At 39.7% G+C, this 17333-nt stretch overlaps 1 protein-coding gene across 8 annotated transcripts in view; it reads left to right on the top strand.

The window, feature by feature from the left end:
* The window catches only part of MAST2 (microtubule associated serine/threonine kinase 2), a 247340-nt gene that overhangs the window by 67772 nt on the left and 162235 nt on the right, over positions 1-17333 (top strand). For all 8 annotated transcript variants that reach the window (XM_068539790.1, XM_068539782.1, XM_068539785.1 and 5 more), the window contains exons 2-3: positions 6444-6591; positions 11383-11525. In XM_068539790.1, coding sequence (XP_068395891.1) covers positions 11475-11525 — 51 coding nt within the window. In that variant the 5' untranslated portion in view covers positions 6444-6591; positions 11383-11474. The remainder of the gene's footprint in view (positions 1-6443; positions 6592-11382; positions 11526-17333) is intronic.

Below are 17333 nucleotides of genomic sequence, written 5' to 3' on the forward strand. Positions count from 1 at the left end.
CTTTTTAGGTCTTTCCTGAGCATGCATTTCACCCTGGGCTTTCTAAATTTCCATATATACACAGGTGTTTTTGATTGCCCTAATTTCCCAAAGAAACTCTCCCTTTTCTCCCCCAGATCTCAGGCAGTCAGTTGAATGTCTCATTGTTAATCTTTTGCCCAAGTGGCTGTTGGTGTTTGGATCACCATACAGGGTTTTAAGCAATACTTGCTGCTTTTCCACCTTGAGAAGATTGTGAGTGAGGTGAAATAGAGAGGAGTGCCTTGTGTTAGTCCTTCAGGTAGTCTTCAGATAAGTTATAATAGGTATAAACGATAATTTGCAAGTAAGGTCTGTTCTGCTCCTTCTGGAACCAGGGGCCAGAGTCCCACACTTGGAACACCACCTGATGTCTTTAAGATTGCCTCCACATCAAGGAGTGGGTAGGGTGAGGGCAAGTAAAAATGCCACAAAGCTTTCCTACCATTTTTTTTTTAAAACTTTTTTAAAAAAAAATTAATTATTTATTTATGGCTGTGTTGGGTCTTCGTTTCTGTGGGAGGGCTTTCTCTAGTTGCGGCAAGTGGGGGCCACTCTTCATCGTGGTGCGCAGGCCTCTCATTATTGCGGCCTCTCTTGCTGTGTGGCTCACGGGCCTAGTTGCTCCATGGCATGTGGGATCTTCCCAGAACAGGGCTCGAACCCGTGTCCCCTGCATTGGCAGGCAGATTCTCAACCACTGCGCCACCAGGGAAGCCCCTCTCCTACCATTTTTAAGTTGACTTCTTGATTCAGCATTCTCTTGGTTGCCATAAACCTTTGACTATTTTCCAGAGTCTGACAAAGGTGGTTCTGACAGTTTCTGCTTGTTTTTTTTGTTTGTTTGTTTTCACATCCTTTATCTCATTTGATTTTCTTTTTTTTAAAAAATTTTTTCTTTAAATTTATTTTTTTAACATCTTTATTGGAGTATAATTGCTTTACAATGGCGTGTTAGTTTCTGCCTTATAACAAAGTGAATCAGCTATACATATACATACATCCCCATATCTCTTCCCTCTTGCGTCTCCCTCCCTCCTACCCTCCCTATCCCACCCCTCTGGGTGGTCACAATTTCTGCTTGTTTTTCAGTGTTTCTGTGGGGGAATGTTAGCTTGGAGCTGTGTACTCCACCATTTTGCTGATGTCATCTTTCACTTGATTTTAATCTTTGTTTCCCCAATGATAAATGATGTTGAGAATGGTTTCATGTGTTCATTTGCCATATTTGCCTCTTCTTTGCTGAAATGTCTGTTCAGTTTTCTTGCTCATGTTTTTTTATTGGCTTGTGTGTTTTCTTATTATTGAATTGTGAAAGATCTTTATATATACTGAATGCCAGTCTTTCTCAGATGTGTTTTGCAAATATTCTTCCTCCTGTGTGATTTGTTTTCATTTTTTAACAGTATCTTTTGAAGAGTAGTAGTTTTTAAATTTGATGAAGTCTATTTATAAATTTGTTCTCTTTAAACTTATGCTTTGTGTGTTATCTAAGAATGCTATCTAACTCAAAGTATAAAAATTTACTCTTGTATTTTCTTTTGAAGGTTTATACTTTTAGGTTTTATAGTTAGACTCATGATCCACTTAGAGTTAATTTTTATATATGTTGTCTTTGATATGCCTGAGGTATGGGTCAGGGTTCTTTTTTTTTGCATGTGCATATCAAGCAAAGGTTTTTTGATAAGGATTAAGAGAATGTACTTTGATTAGTGTGGCACCTGGGTTTGACTCTTGGCAAGGTAGGTCAGGAAGAATCTGCCATAGGGTATGGATTTTTCTTCACCTACTGAATTACCATTCATATGGGATAAGACAACTCCTATTGAGAGCCCAGGTTCTTAGCCTGATAGACAAGTTTTTAGTGCGTAGACTTCTGTTTTCAGCTGTGAGTCCTTTGCTTACTTCTAATCCTATCCTTAATAGCATGATACAGTATAAACACAACACTAGCCTTGTGGGTAAAGTTAGCCTGAGATTTGCTTTGATATTGTGGAGGAGGGAGATGATTCTGACCAAGAGAGGGAGGACTCTCTGTGAGGACTCCCAGAGCAATAGGCAAAATAGCCACAACTTAGTACTCTGAATTAAAAGAGAAAGCAATAAGCTCTTAGAGTTGGAAGGAGCATGTAGAAATTGGGTAGCCAGGCAATTTTCAACCTTTTTTTTGACAGTTGAAATTTACATGTCATATATTAGATATGTTATTGTTACAATAGATAAATACATGTTATATGTAATTTCTGGCATGCAGGCTGTAATTCTGCCTTTTAAAAAAATCTCACTTAAGAAAGAATGTTGTAATGTAAGTGAACTGACTTTATTTCATTGATAGTATTTACCAAGAACCTGCTTTCATTTAATTAAGAGAGTATACTGATTGCAAACTTGAGTACTTTAAGTCAATTTCAAATAATTTGTGACACGATCCTCACAATTGGTCAACATATATTTGTGTTGATGGCATCATATTGAAAGTTTTTTATTTAGTCTCGTGGTTCTCAAACTTTAGTATGCTTCACAATCACCTAGAGGGCTTGTTAAAACACGGATTGCTGCTCCCCTCCCCCAGAATTTCCTATTTAGTAGATCTGGGGTGGGGCCCTAGAATTTGCCTTTCTAACAAGTTCACAGGTGATGCTGATGCTGCTGGTCTGGGGACCACATTTTGAGAGTCACTGCTTAGGCCAACTTTCACCTTACTTTTTCAGTATCCTAAGGGCACAGTCCATTCCTTTTAAGACGGCCTTTTTTCACTGTTAGATGGTTCTTCCTATAATTAAACCTACTTCTCCTTCTGTTATTTTTATCCAGTATATCAAACTGGCCTCTGAAGTAAGAAGTTTACTCTCCTATAACAGAGGAGATAGCCCTCTTATAGTTGAAGAGAGTTATTCTTGTCTTCTTTGTTTTATTTCTTTCACGTTAAATGTTTATAGTTTCCCTAATAGTTATTGGAAGAGTACTGCAATTTGTAGTTATGTTAATATTGCCATAATAGTGTTTTATTTGTAATATTGTTTCTCTTGCTATATTCCCTGGGATACTATCCACGCCAGAAACCTGGAAGTCATCCTAGGCTCCTTCCCCTCCTTAACTCCCTATTTTGCTGAAGAATCATTTGATAGTAGAAATGATAGGAACCAGATAGAAATTTGATCCAATTAGAGCAGAAAGGAGGAGCTTACTATAAGGGTACAGCGGTATCCTGTTGAATCTGAAAACATGTGGTTTGGCTGGATCTCTCATAAGTGACTAGAAATGGGAACTAGAAAACTGCAAGAAGCAAATTAGTTTGGAAGTTAGAAAGGAAGTTCCTCTTCCCATGCCCTTTTTCTTTCTTGGGCTATGTGTGGTTCTGTTTTATTTGCTTCATTCTCTTTTCCTGTCTTTTAATGAATTCTTTGGTAAATTCAATAATGTTCTGCTGTTTTAAAAAGTGCAGTCTAGCTGAGCAAGAGCAGCAAGATATGGAACAGTTCATACAGTGTGATTCCATTTATCTAATATTCTGTTCGAAGCCTAGATAGTAGTTACCCTGGAGGGATAGTGTAGTGACTAGAAGGGTGCACAGGGGGCTTTCTGGAATGCTTGGTTATGTCTTTTTTTTTTTTTTTAAATCTTGATGCTGGTTCCATGGATATGTTTAACTTGCAAAATTTATTGAGTTATATGCTTAGGTATATGTACTTTTCTGAAATGAGTAATATACTTAAGTAAAAGTTAAAAAGACGTCCTGATTTAAAAGTTAAATTTCATTTCTCATTTATATTTCCTTCCCTTTGCAAAGTTTTGACAGGGGAGACTTGGAATAAGAAGGTGCATGATCTGCTTTCATTGTTCCTCTCCTCTGTTTTCTGGCTTCTTTACTTTGGTATGTTATGATAGGGAATAGGGAGATTGAAAAGGAAATGACTTTCTTTTGGGACTTCCCTGGTGGCGCAGTGGTTAAGAATCCGCCTGCCAGTGCAGGGGACACGGGTTCGATTCCTGGTCCGGGAGGATCCCATGTGCTGCGGAGCAACTAAGCCCTTGCGCCACAACTACTGAGCCTGTGCCCTAGAGCCCATGAGCCACAACTTTCTTTTAACTGGTGCTAATCTAGTCCTATCGGTTGTCGATCCTTTTATGGCTAAGACTAACTGTTCATCCATACAGTGTAGCAGGGATCCAAGTGCTGGCTCTCTCAAGTAGCTCATTTGTAAGGTATTTTTGGGATACCTTCCTTTGCATATTGCCTTCACGTAGGATATTCCTTCAGCATGATATCTTACAAGGCCTTCTCACTTCCCTCCACCCAAAGCTGCTTGCTGGGGTGTTGCTTCTGTGAGTGGCCAGCCCTTTTTGGTGGATTACCAGCATTAGTGCCCAGACCCTGCTTTCTTCATGGTTTCTACTTGATGCATAGGTACTGTTTCATCCTCGACACACCAGTTGGTGGGAATATAGGCTGTTCCCTTGCTGCCTTCTCTTTTTGCATTGACTACTCCTTCCAATTCCCCTTTCTCCCTGCTCATTCCTGTTAGAGTTGGATGGGCACATCAGGTGCTTTAATGGTACAGTGCCTAAATATCCCCCTTTATCCTTTTATCCATTTACTACCAATTTTTAAAAAAATATTTATTTTTATTTATTTATTTATTTGGCTATGCTGGGTCTTAGTTGCGGCACATGGGATCTTTGTTGCTGTGTGTGAGATCTTTGTTGTGGCCTACTGGATCTATCTTTTAGTTGCAACATGAGGGATCTTAGGTGCGGCATGCGGGATTTAGTTCCCTGACCAGGGATTGAACCCGCGTACCCTGCACTGGGAGCGTGGAGTCTTAACCACTGGACCACCAGGGAAGTCTCATTTACTACCAATTTTAAAAATACTTTTTCCTTGGGAATTCCCTGGTGGTCCAGTGGTTAGCATTCTGTGCTCTCACTGTCGAGAGCCCAGGTTCAATCCCTGGTTGGGGAACTAAAATCCCACAAGCCACGCTGTGCGGCCAAAAAAAAAAAAAACTCCAAAAACAAATGAAAAAAACCTTTTTCCTTTTCTCTTCAGTTATTTTTCATCAACTTCACTCTTCTTTTTATGCTGGGGTTTTGTAAATTACATTCTGGATGGCCACCACTAAGCAATGTTTGTACTTTCCTGTGTGTGAACTCACCGGTCACAGTATATGACCCTAGAGGCTTTATTTATTTTTTTATAAATTATTTATTTGGTTGTGCTGGGTCTTAGTTGCGGCAGGTGGACTCCTTAGTGGTGGCTCACTGACTCCTTAGTTGCAGCACGTTGGCTCCTTAGTTGCAGCTCGCTGGCTCCTTAGTTGTGGCATGCGAACTCTCAGTAGCGGCATACATGTGGGATCTAGTTCCCTGACTAGGGATCGAACCTGGGACCCCTGTATTGGGAGCACAGAGTCTTAACCACTGTGCCACCAGGGAAGTCCTCTCTAGAGGCTTTAAAAAAATCTTTTCTCAAGGAGGCAGGCATTTTTCCATTTATTTCCCACCCCCCTGCGGCTTTGAGTATTGCTATGGTACCAGTTGCTTGTGTCTTGTTTTTCAAATGGCAGGTAACATAGATTTCAGTTATTTCTCCTTATGCTTCTCATTTTGTCTTTGTACTGTCCAGGTCAGATTGATGTGCTACTTATCTGTGTTTGTTGTAGCTTCCTTCACTGAAATATAAAAGATAGGCCTCATTTGCCTTATTTTTAATTTTTTTACCCAGAATATTTTCTCGTTAATGCTGCTAATTAGGTGGGTGTTTGCTTTAAAATGTCTGCATCTTGATGATGCTGAGTGAGGAGGAAGTGGCATTGGGATGGGGTGGGATGGGTTAGACTAAAATAAAGGCAATGGGAAGGCACTGTCAATGCTTCATATTGTCTGTATTTCCTCCATTGTACTATTATAATTTTTCATTGAAAACATGAGTTTAGCTCCTATTAGAGACATAAAGAAGGCTCAAAGTTTTACTTTAGCATTAATTGAATGTTAGGGGTATTTCTAACTTTATATGACAGGTAAAGGAGGGTCTATTATTTATGATTTTTTGAAAACTAAAATATGCTTTTCTTTACTAGATACAGGAAGAGTGTGAATAAATGGAGAAAAGTAAATAAACATAAGTAGACATGTACTCATTATGAATAATATAGCCTGTCAAAGTGCCTTATTGTGTCACCTTGTGAAACTCATCCCCTATTTTTCCTTTGACATTTTATACTCAATGTCCCACATCATTCACAGCATACCCAAACAGCTGTCACTAAGAAATTTGTTTCTGGCTTTAGCTGTTGAACAGGAAATATAAAATGTTGTCACTTTTTAACTGTAATGAATGTTGTAGAGATATTTAATATAAAGTTAGTTCTTATACTTTCAGAAAAGACATTAAAGGCTTATGTTTTACTTTTTTCACTTTGAAGGATGTGATAACTGGACTTAGTCCCCTGCTCTTCAGGAAGCTCAGTAATCCTGACATATTTTCATCCACTGGAAAAGCTAAACTTCAACGACAACTTAGTCAGGATGACTCTAAGTTACGGAGAGGAAGCCTGGCCAGTTCTTTGTCAGGTAAGTATCTAATTTTGTTTTCTTTTAACAGTTGTGGGAATGGGGCTTCCCTGGTGGCACAGTGGTTAAGAATCCCCCTGCCAATGCAGGGGACACAGGTTCGAGCCCCGGTCCGGGAAGACCCCACATGCTGCGGAGCAACTAAGCCCATGCACCACAGCTACTGAGCCTGTGCTCTAGAGCCTGCGAACCACAACTACAGAGCCCACGTGCCACAACTACTGAAGCCCGTGTGCCTAGAGCTGGTGCTCCACAATAAGAGAAGCCACCGCAGTGAGAAGCCGGTGCACTGCAACGAAGAGTAGCCTCTGCTCACCGCAACTAGAGAAAGCCCACGCGCAGCAACGAAGACCCAATGCAGCCAAACAAACAAACAAACAAAAAAAAAACAAACAGAGTTGTGGGACTGTTTTGCCAATATTTAAGGGTGTATCAACTGACTTGGCCTCTTGACACCTTCTTCTGTGGTAATAGTGTTATATAGAACACTTGTGGGTAAGGCTGTCTTCCTTTCTTTACTGTTTCCTCATGGCATCTCAATGCTAACCTCCTGAACCTGCTGGGTATTTCTTGGTTGACCATTATCACTGGTTATTCCCTTTCAATATGAGTTGTGCTCTCTGCTTACTTCTGTAGACTTCACAAACTTTGCTTCTTTTTATTTTCTTTTTTCTCTTATTTCCAAAACTCATTCCAAAGCCCATAGTGCCTCCCCACCTCATCCACAGAAAAGTCTTAAAAAATTCAAGGGGAAAAATTAATACAAGGACGTCATGCCCAAATAGGAAGCAATTAAAATGTGGCATAGTTTTAAGCAATCAATAGAGTATGGAAGAAAGAGAATCCATTTGACTTTAGTTGAAGAAGCAAATGTAATCCTATTATATTCCTTGGCCTACTGTAAACAGTTTTCAGTTTCTTTTTATTTTTGTACCTTTTCAGGGCTATTCCCTTGGCTTTCTCTTCTCACTCTTCTATTGAAATTTTATTTTGTCAGTCATGCATTTAATCACATAGAGCTATTTCTTGTTTGTTTTTTTCCCATAGCATTCTGCTCTTCTTTTAAGGATGTATTTATCTTCTAATTCTCTATGAGTAAATGGATTTTTTATTTTTGGATTAAAATTTTCTTTTTTAAGTTTTCTTTTGTTTCTGAATCAACTTTTTTTCTTTTGAGCACCTAACAACCAGAATCCATTGCTTTGCTCTGAGATACTAATAAATCCCTTCTATCCTGTGAGGTAATTGTCTGGCTACTGGGTGGTACAATGTGGGAATGTGGTTGTGTTTGACTGTTCTGTCTATAGATTTTCAGTTACTCTGATTTCAGCCTTATGTCTTACTTTATGTCCTCTTAGGTATCTAAGTACTGAGTACTGAGCTTACCTGAGATTTTGCAGGGCAGCCTGATGCCCCATTTAACTACAAGCTCCACTAAGCTTATTATACCTCATGCCTTTCTTTGCCCAATTCCATTGGTTATGATTCATCTATATGCTTTAGATTTTCCCCAAATTTTGTTCATTCCCTCGTAGAGTGTCTATGTGTCTGTCTCTGTCTCTCTTTCTCTCTCTGGTGATAGCCTTTATTTATTTATTTTCTTTTTATTCTCTCTCTCTCTCTTTTTTTTGGCCATGTGGCGCCATGTGGCCATTTTGTGGGATCTTAGTTCCCCGACCAGGGATCGAACCCGGGCCCCTGGCAGTGAGAGTGCTGAGTCCTAACCACCGGACCGCCAGGGAATTCCCTCTTTATTCTCATTTCATGGAGTTTCCTGGGGGACAAAAATACAAGTATGTGCTCAGTTAGCCATCTTTAACTGGGAATATTTCTTAAAAATATCCTCAAATTATTGTAAGAATAATAATTAGAATTTTTAAGAAGTTTTCTTTTTTTCTGAGTTATTTGTTTACTAAAGGGCTAGTTGCTCCATTTGTTCATATTGTTCCTTCTGTTTTTAAGTTGTTTGTGTTCCTCAGATTCTTGGCAGTTCTTGGTATGCTTCAAGCCCTGACCAGTAGATGTCCAAATGGGTTTCTTCTGCTGTCGTGTAAGCCTCTTTCCCGAGTAGGCCCTTATTTTGAAGGGAGATAGAGTTGTGATACTAGCCTTTGTATATGTGGATGGGGGAAGTTAACAAACTAGCTTTCCTTTAGGTTATATAGATCCTCATCTATAGGCAGATCGCCTGGAGAGCTTGGCAACATTTGCAGAAGGAAGAAAATAAACCAGGCAGGCTCTACTCTGGGCTTGTGGAAGTTTTGAGTACAGAACCATTATTATTTTTTGTGGAGCATTTTATGGAAAGACTTCTCATTAAAGCATGCATTGGAGAGCAGACTTGAAAGATAACTAGATTTTTTTTTTTAAACTGTGTGTTTCTGATCAAAAATGTAAAATATGCCAGTTATAAAAAATTTGAGTACAATAACATGCATCATGTCAAAGTGAAGGGTCTTCTTAATCTTTACTTTCTTCTATTTTCCCTCCCTCCAAACCATTTATATGTATTCCATTATATTTAAATATACATTTAAAATCTTATATAAATATATATAAACTTTATTTTAAAAATCAAAATTGGGATCATATGCTATATGCTTCCTTCTAAAAAATTTTTTTTTATTTTTAATTTTTATTACATTTTGGCTGCGCTGTGTGGCATGTGGGATCTCAGTTCCCCGACCAGGGATTGAAGCCGTGCCCCCTGTGGTAGAAGCATGAAGTCTTAACCATTGGACTGCCAGGGAAGTCCCTATATGCTTCCTTTCTGCTATTTTCACTTAACAGGAAATGTTGAACATTTTTCTCTTGACTACATGTTCAGCTGCCTCATTATTTTTAATGGGTTCAGTATGTCTTTATGTGAAGATATTATAATTAACTGGTAATGATCATTTATCTTATTTCCAATTTTATTATGATGAGCATTGCTAGGGAGACGTTCTGGTCTACTTTTTTTCCTTAATTCCTACAAGTGGAATGCTGGGTCCAAGCATATTCAAATTAAAATTATAATAGGTTTTGCTAAATTGCCCTGCAAATAAGTTGCATCACACTTTGTTTGCAGTAAAAGGATATGTTATAGCAAAAACAAAACCCAAACCTCCTTTTGCTCATACCTCTTTATAAAGTGGGTATTTCCATGACAAATAGGATTTTGCCAGGAAAAAGAAGGGTTTTCAAGTGAATTGGTGATCAAGAGAAAGCCAGCTGAATATGCAGGGCAGAATATTTAAGTTGAATGAGTGAATGGGTTTGGAAAGAGTGGAAGGAGATGAGGCCAGGAAGATAATCTGGATTTACGGAGGATCTTTTTAGTGTTTTTTAGTGTTTTAAAAGTGTGGCTTAGGGGACTTTGCTGGTGGCTCAGTGGTTAAGAATCCTCCTGCCAGTGCAGGGGACACAGGTTCGAGCCCTGGTCCAGGAATATCCCACATGCCGCGGAGCAACTAGGCCCGTGTGCCACAACTGAGCCTGCACTCTGGAGCCCGTGAGCCACAGATACTGAACCTGCGTGCCACAACTACTGAAGCCCGCGCACCTAGAGCCCGTGCTCCGCAACAAGAGAAGCCACTGCAATGAGGAGTAGCCTCCACTTGCCACAACTAGAGAAAGCCCGCGTGCAGCAATGAAGACCCAACTCAGCCAAAATAAATAAATAAATTAAAAAAAAAAAAAAGTGTGGCTTAGGACTTCCCTGGTGGTCCAGTGGTTAAGACTCCGCCCTTCTCCTGCAGGGGGCGCAGGTTCCATTCCTGGTTAGGGAACTAAGATCCCACATGCTGCATGGCACTGCCAAAAACAAAACAAGCAAAAAGTGTGGCTTAATTCTTTAAATAGTAGGGAGTCATGAGAAGGGAATGACGTGACCATATTTGTTCTGATTAGATCACTAGCAGCAATGTGAAGAATGGTGTAAGGGAAGGAGTTGAAATGGGACTTGAACCTCAGGTAGAAAGTCATTGTAATTCTAGATGCTCAGTCTTTATAAGTGACTTTCTTGTAGTCTGTCAATGGGATTAAGGCAGTTGGTCAACCTGGACTGAACACATGGAGCCTGGCAAGAATAGTATATATTCAGTGTTTGTCTTCTGGAAACCTAAGGGCCAAATTTGTCTAGGAAAAGCTGTCAGCTCCACTCTTATTACATTGAGTTGGTGAGAAACTAGGTAGGATTGAAGGGACTAGAAAACTCCTAGCCTGCTAGGTTGGGTGTCAGGGTTGGGCCCTGGCATGGTGGTGGATATTACAGAGAATTTATTTTTTAAAATATTTATTTAATTTATTTTGGCTGCGCCAGGTCTTAGTTGCGGCATGCATGCGAAGTTCCCTGGTCAGGGATTGAACTCGGGCCCCCTGCTTTGGAAGCGTGGAGTCTTACCCATTGCACCACCAGGGAAGTCCCTACAGAGAATTTAAAATGGTCGTCAACTCAGTTCAGTATTCCACTTGGCATTTCTCACCACCACCAATATAGTTGGAATTTTTAGAGGGCTGCAGATTCTAAAATGGATGTGGAGGGACTTCACTTTGTTTTGGATCAATGTACTTTAAAAAAAAATTTTTCATTTATTTATTTGGCTATGCTGGGTCTTAGTTGCAGTATGTGGGATCTAGTTCCCTGACCAGGGATCGAACCCGGGCCCCCTGCATTGGGAGAGTGGAGTCTTAACCACTGGACCACCAGGGAAGTCCCTGGATCAATGTACTTGTAATCCACTTGATATCATTTTATTTTTTCATTTGTTAATTAATAATTTGTTAATTTTCCAAACCTTATTGTTGAAGGTAAGCAGCTGCTCCCCTTGTCCGGCAGTGTACATAGCAGTGTGGGACAGGTGACTTGGCAGTCTTCAGGAGAAGCATCAAACCTGGTTCGAATGAGGAATCAGTCCCTCGGACAGTCTGCACCTTCTCTTACTGCTGGCTTGGTAAGTGTTAGTACAGATGGTCCCTTGCTCCATGAACAAATTCTTGGTTGTCATTTGTCATTACTGCATCTATTATTTTCCTTTTTAAGGTTTGGCTAGTTTAATTTCTCAAAGTGAAGTATGGAAAAGAATGGAATTTAATAGACTGTATTCTGATTGCTCTCATGCTGTCACTGGTACTGATTATATAATGAGAGTCAAGAAGATGACTCAGTATGATTCTAACTTTAATGAATAAATTTCCTGAGAAAGAGCTTTCTTATAGAAATAATTCTAAATCTTGTTAAGTTGTGTTGCTTCTGTGTACAGCTCTGTGGTATACATATTTAGTACATGAAGATAGGGAACATGTTTTGCACATAGTAGGCAGTTCAGTATATATTGGGTGAAAAGAATGAGCCTTTTCTTTTCTAGACTTTGTATAGTAGACAGGACCTAACAGAGGTTAAGCTGTGTAGTCTGGGCAGGTTGTTTTCTGCCTGTTATTTCATCTTGTACCCTTTTACCCTCAGTGGCCCTGCCTCTTTACTTAGGGGACCCATTAACTTTCTGCTGATCTCACACTCTTCCCTCTAAATGTAGGACAAGGCACACAAGTAATTTGCAGGGTACAATAACAGAAGCTTGTTCCCGTTAAAATAATCTTATCTACTCTTTGGGACCATAAATCTTTTGGGTTCGCATATAGGGAGTAGAAAGTTTTGTCCATTTGTCCATCCTGGGAAGTGGGGATAGGGGAAGAAGTCTGTGACTTTTAGGCCACAGGGACCATCAGGGTCATTTGTGGAACTTCCCCAACTTTTTATCTTTTTTTTTTTTTAAATTTATTTATTTTATTTTTGGCTGCATTGGGTCTTTGTTGCTGCGTGTGGGCTTTTCTCTAGTTGCCGTGAGCAGGGGCTACTCTTCGTTGCTGTGCGCGGGCTTCTCATTGCGGTGGCTTCTCTTGTTGTGGAGCACGGGCTCTAGGCGCGCGGGCTAAAGTATTTGCAGCATGCGGGCTCAGTAGTTGTAGCACGTGGGCTTTAGAACGCAGGCTCAGTAGTTGTGGCGCATGGGCTTAGTTGCTCTGCGGCATGTGGGATCTTCCTGGACCAGGGCTCGAACCCATGTCCCCTGCATTGGCAGGCGGATTCTTAACCACTGTGCCACCCGGGAAGCCCCCAACTTTTTATCTTGAAAATATCAAACCTACAGAAAAATGGAAAGAATGGTGCAGTGTATACCCAATTAAGCTTTCTTAGATTGACCAATTTCGTTGTAACTTTACATTTTGCCACATTTTGTTTAATCTGTGTGTATGTATGTATTTTTTTCCTGAAGATTTCAAAGCAAGTAACAGACGTTATGCTACCTCCCCCTTAAGTATTTCTCCTAAGATCAAGGACAGTCTCCTAAATAACCACAATATATAGTGGACCCTTGAACACCACTGGTTTGAACTGGGTGGGCCCACTTATATGTGGATTTTTCCCAATAGTAAATACTAGTACTATAGGATCCATGGTTGGTTGAATCCTGGGATGCAGAACTGTGGATAGGGAGGGCCAACTGTAAGTTTATACTTGGATTTTCCACTGCATGGAGGGGTGGGGAGGGTTTGGGAGATGTCAGCACCTCTAACCCCTGCATTGTTCAAGGGTCACCTGTATTGTCAGATCCAAGAAGTTTAACATCAATTTAACATTTAAAAAAATATTCAAATTTCCCTACTTGTTTTCAGCATGTCTGTTAAAGCCCCACCTCTCCCCTCTTTAACATCTGGAACTTAAGAAAAAAAAAATCCATGTACCGTCATAGAGATTTTGATCCAGTGGGTCTGGGGTGGTCCCAGGCATCCGTATTTTCTTTAAAGCATTATACCTACTTCTAGATGCACTCTTTTGAGAACTACTGCCACTAAGGTAAAGCTGAATGTTTCATTTTAAGGTGGTTTGTTGCAGAGGAAATTCTTGGACTGAGTTTGCTGAATTCCTAGCTTAGGCCAACTGAAGTAGAATATTCCTGAATTAATTTTTTTTTTAAAGCTTATTGAGACATAATTCACATATGATAAAATTCACTCATTTAAACTGTACAATTCAATGATTTTTAGTATATTCATAGATACATGCAACCATCACTGGAGTCAATTTTAGAACATTTTCATCATTTCAGAAAGAATTCCTATACCCTTTAGCTATCACCTTCATATTTTCACATCTCCCTAGCCTTATGTAACCATTAATATACTTCCTGCCTCCATAGATTTACCTGTACTGTACATTTCTTATAAATTGAACCTTATACTATGTGACCTTTTGTAACTAGCTTCTTTCACTCAGATCGATGTTTTCAAGGTCCATCCATTGTGTAGCATGTATTAGTATGTCATTCCTTTTTTTTTTTTAATTTTTATTTAGTTATTTATTTATTTATGGCTGTGTTGGGTCTTCGTTTCTGTGCAAGGGCTTTCTCCAGTTGTGGCAAGCGGGGGCCACTCTTCATCGTGGTGCGCGGGCCTCTCACTATCGCGGCCTCTCTTGTTGCAGAGCACAGGCTCCAGACATGCAAGCTCAGTAATCGTGGCTCACGGGCCTAGTTGCTCCGCGGCATGTGGGATCTTCCCAGACCAGGGCTCGAACCCGTGTCCCCAGCATTGGCAGGCAGACTCTCAACCACTGCACCACCAGGGAAGCCCTGTCATTCCTTTTTACTCCTGAATAATATTCCATTGTATGGATATGCCATGTTTTGTCTCTCTGTTTGTCATTGGATGGACATTTGGGTTGTTTCTTCCTTTAGACTATTATGAATAATGCTGCTATGAACATTTGTTTACAATTTTCACATGGACAGTTTTCATTTTTCTTGTGAGTGGAATTGCTGGGTCGTATGGTAACTGTTTAAATGTAGCAGTGTGTGATAAACTGCAGTGTATGAGATTTTTGGTTTCTTCACATTGTCATCAACATTTGCTATTATTTGTCTTTGATTTTAGCCATCCTAGTGGGTCTGAAGTGGTATCTGTGGTTTTGATTTGTGTTTTCCTAATGACTAATGACATTGATCATCTTTTCATGTGATTATTGGCCCTTTGTATGTCTTCTTTGAAGAAGTGTCTATTCAGACTCTTTGCCCATTTAAAAAATTGGGTTATTTGTCTTTTTTATATACGGATTTGTAAAATCATTACTTCTTTGGACCTGAATCCAGTTACTTCTTTCCTCCCAGGGATCTGCCTTTTGTTTCCTCCTGTGCCTTTCTTTCCTGAGCTATTTGCTTACTTATAGTAACCTCAGGCTAGTTCCTCCCTTTCCATTCTCCTACTTAAGGATTCCAGTTGGGTATTTTATGTTTGGTGGCACATTTGATAGTATCGAATACTTTTCCTGCTTTGACTTACTTTACACTGAATATACCTCGATGCCACCCCAGCTTCTGGCTGTGGCTTTTCTGAAAAATCTGTCCTATAACGTATTCTTGTTGTTAATAGAGTTATGGCCCTATATAGTCCATAGACCCAGCCTCCAGAGAATTTTTGGTCAAAAAGATTCACATAATAACAACAAAAAATAATTTAAAAGTAACATAACAACACTTAATAGAATGTTAATTATGACTTAAAAGGAACTAAGGAGACAAGAATTGTGCTGTGTATAATTATTGGGGAGATAATTTGCAGGAGGTTAGATTTGACCAGACCCTGGAGAATGGATAGCCAGAAGCCTTAATGTAGCAAAATTTTCATTTTGACGACATCTAGGTGATTGTGTTTATGAGGAGACTTTTTTCTTCTCCCTTGTTTCCTAGTATCTATTGAGAAGATTTCTCTGAAGGCCCATTTTCCCCATATATATAGTGACAATGATTCCAATTAGTGGTTTCCAGAGCATGTATAAAATGGATCATACAATCATACTACTATACTGTATGTTACTAGGGATAGGGAAGAACTTAGATGACATCTTGTCCAAGATTAATTATTAATCTTAAGATATATGTACATACATATATGTTAGGGAACCGCTGACCAAAACCGCCCACCTTGGCCAGGCCCAATGATAACCACTTGCGTGAATTGTCTCACAACAGGAGGTTCTGATAAAGAACTAGGTGCTGCCACCTGAAAACTAACCAGGAGAATTCGGGAGGGGCCTAAAGGAGGGAGGACACACCAGCCCATAGTACGTCTTGTAAAACTAACCCAGAAGAATTCGGGAAGGGCCAAAAGGAGGAGGGAGGAGATGATATGTGCTGCCAGCCTCCCAGAAACCCACACACTGGGATCCATCTTGGCTGAGAGATGTGCGAGCCACCAGAAGGACCCTGAGTCAGACCAAATATGGGCCAAGCAAGATGATTGGCCAGGGACAACTGGAAGCTAACCCCATTGCTATAAAACCTGAGACTGTGAGCTATGTGGCAGAGCAGTTCTCCTGGGTTCCCTTATCCTGCTGTTCTCCGCCCGGGTGCCCCTTCCCAATAGAGTCTCTTGCTTTGTCAGCACATGTGTCTCCTCAGACAATTCATTTCCAAGTGTTAGAAGAGCCCACTCTCGGGCTCTGGAAGGGGTCCCCCTTCCTGCAATATATATACATATCCTTTTATGATGTAAATTATAATATATGATATATATAAGATATATACATATATATCTTAAAATACATATATAAGATTATATGTATATAATCTTTAACATAAGGTTAATTCCTTCTTTGCTTTCTCATGAATATGTCAAGTAGTATCTGCAACTTTGATCTTTGTCTGTGACTTGCTCCATCTGTTTATTTTTCCTCCTGTTCCCCTAAACCGATTCTTCGGTTGTTCCCTGTCTTGTTAAATAGCACCATGACCCACCGCCCCTCCCCGCCCCAGTAGTCGAAAGCTAGAGACCTAGAAGTCTGTTTTGACTCCTCCTCTGCCCTTACTCTATCCCCATCCAATCACCCATCAAGTCCTAGCTCCCAACATCTCTGAGTGGTCTACTTTTTTTCACGAGGGGTGTGGCCCAGTTTAAGCCACATTTGCAGTCTCTTGGATCATTGCTGGGGCCTCGTTACTGTTAACCCTGTATTCATTCTTCTTCCTTTCCAACCATTCTCCACTCTAAAGTCTATTCTTTCAAAACCACAAATCTGATATGTCTATTCTTACTTTTTTCTTTTAATTTTATCTTCTAAAATTTTCATTTGGTTAATATTTATCCAGCCGTAATGTTAAAATCTTTCCATAGCTTCCTATAACAATTATTATAAAATATAGTAATAAGTAATTACTTATTGAGTGGATGAGTTTTCATTGACATTAGCAAATTGGGAATGAGGCATTAGAGACAGAGACCACAGATGGAAAGATTAGGCTTGGATGCTTTTTCTCTGAAATCAGTCTATTGGATTCAAGTAATTTGGTACAATTCACTGGTTAGGTTGACCTAACCAGTGAATTGTACCAAATATTGACATTTTAATAGGAGGGCTGTAAATCCCAAGAATCTTTTAATTGATAGCGTTTGACTAATTCTCCAAATATACTTTTGGGATTCTTTCTTTACTTTATTGGCAGACATGGCCTTCACAGGAATGATGCCTTTATAGGACTGATCATTTGCAAGGAATGGCTCTTTCCATCATCATGTTCCTAGTTGACATGTAGCATTGTATCTCCTACATAGTAGGCAATGTATAATTACTTATTGAAGGAATAAAGGACTTTTGGAATACCTTTGCTAGTGTTATAGCTGGTTGGATTAATACTTGTTTGAAGTATAATGTCCACAAAAGAAGGTTGATTTAATGTGTCAGTACCAGCCTGAAATGATGTCACACA

The sequence above is a fragment of the Eschrichtius robustus genome, chromosome 3 (genome assembly GCF_028021215.1).
Source record: "Eschrichtius robustus isolate mEscRob2 chromosome 3, mEscRob2.pri, whole genome shotgun sequence".
In the NCBI taxonomy this organism is placed as follows: Eukaryota; Metazoa; Chordata; class Mammalia; order Artiodactyla; family Eschrichtiidae; genus Eschrichtius; species Eschrichtius robustus.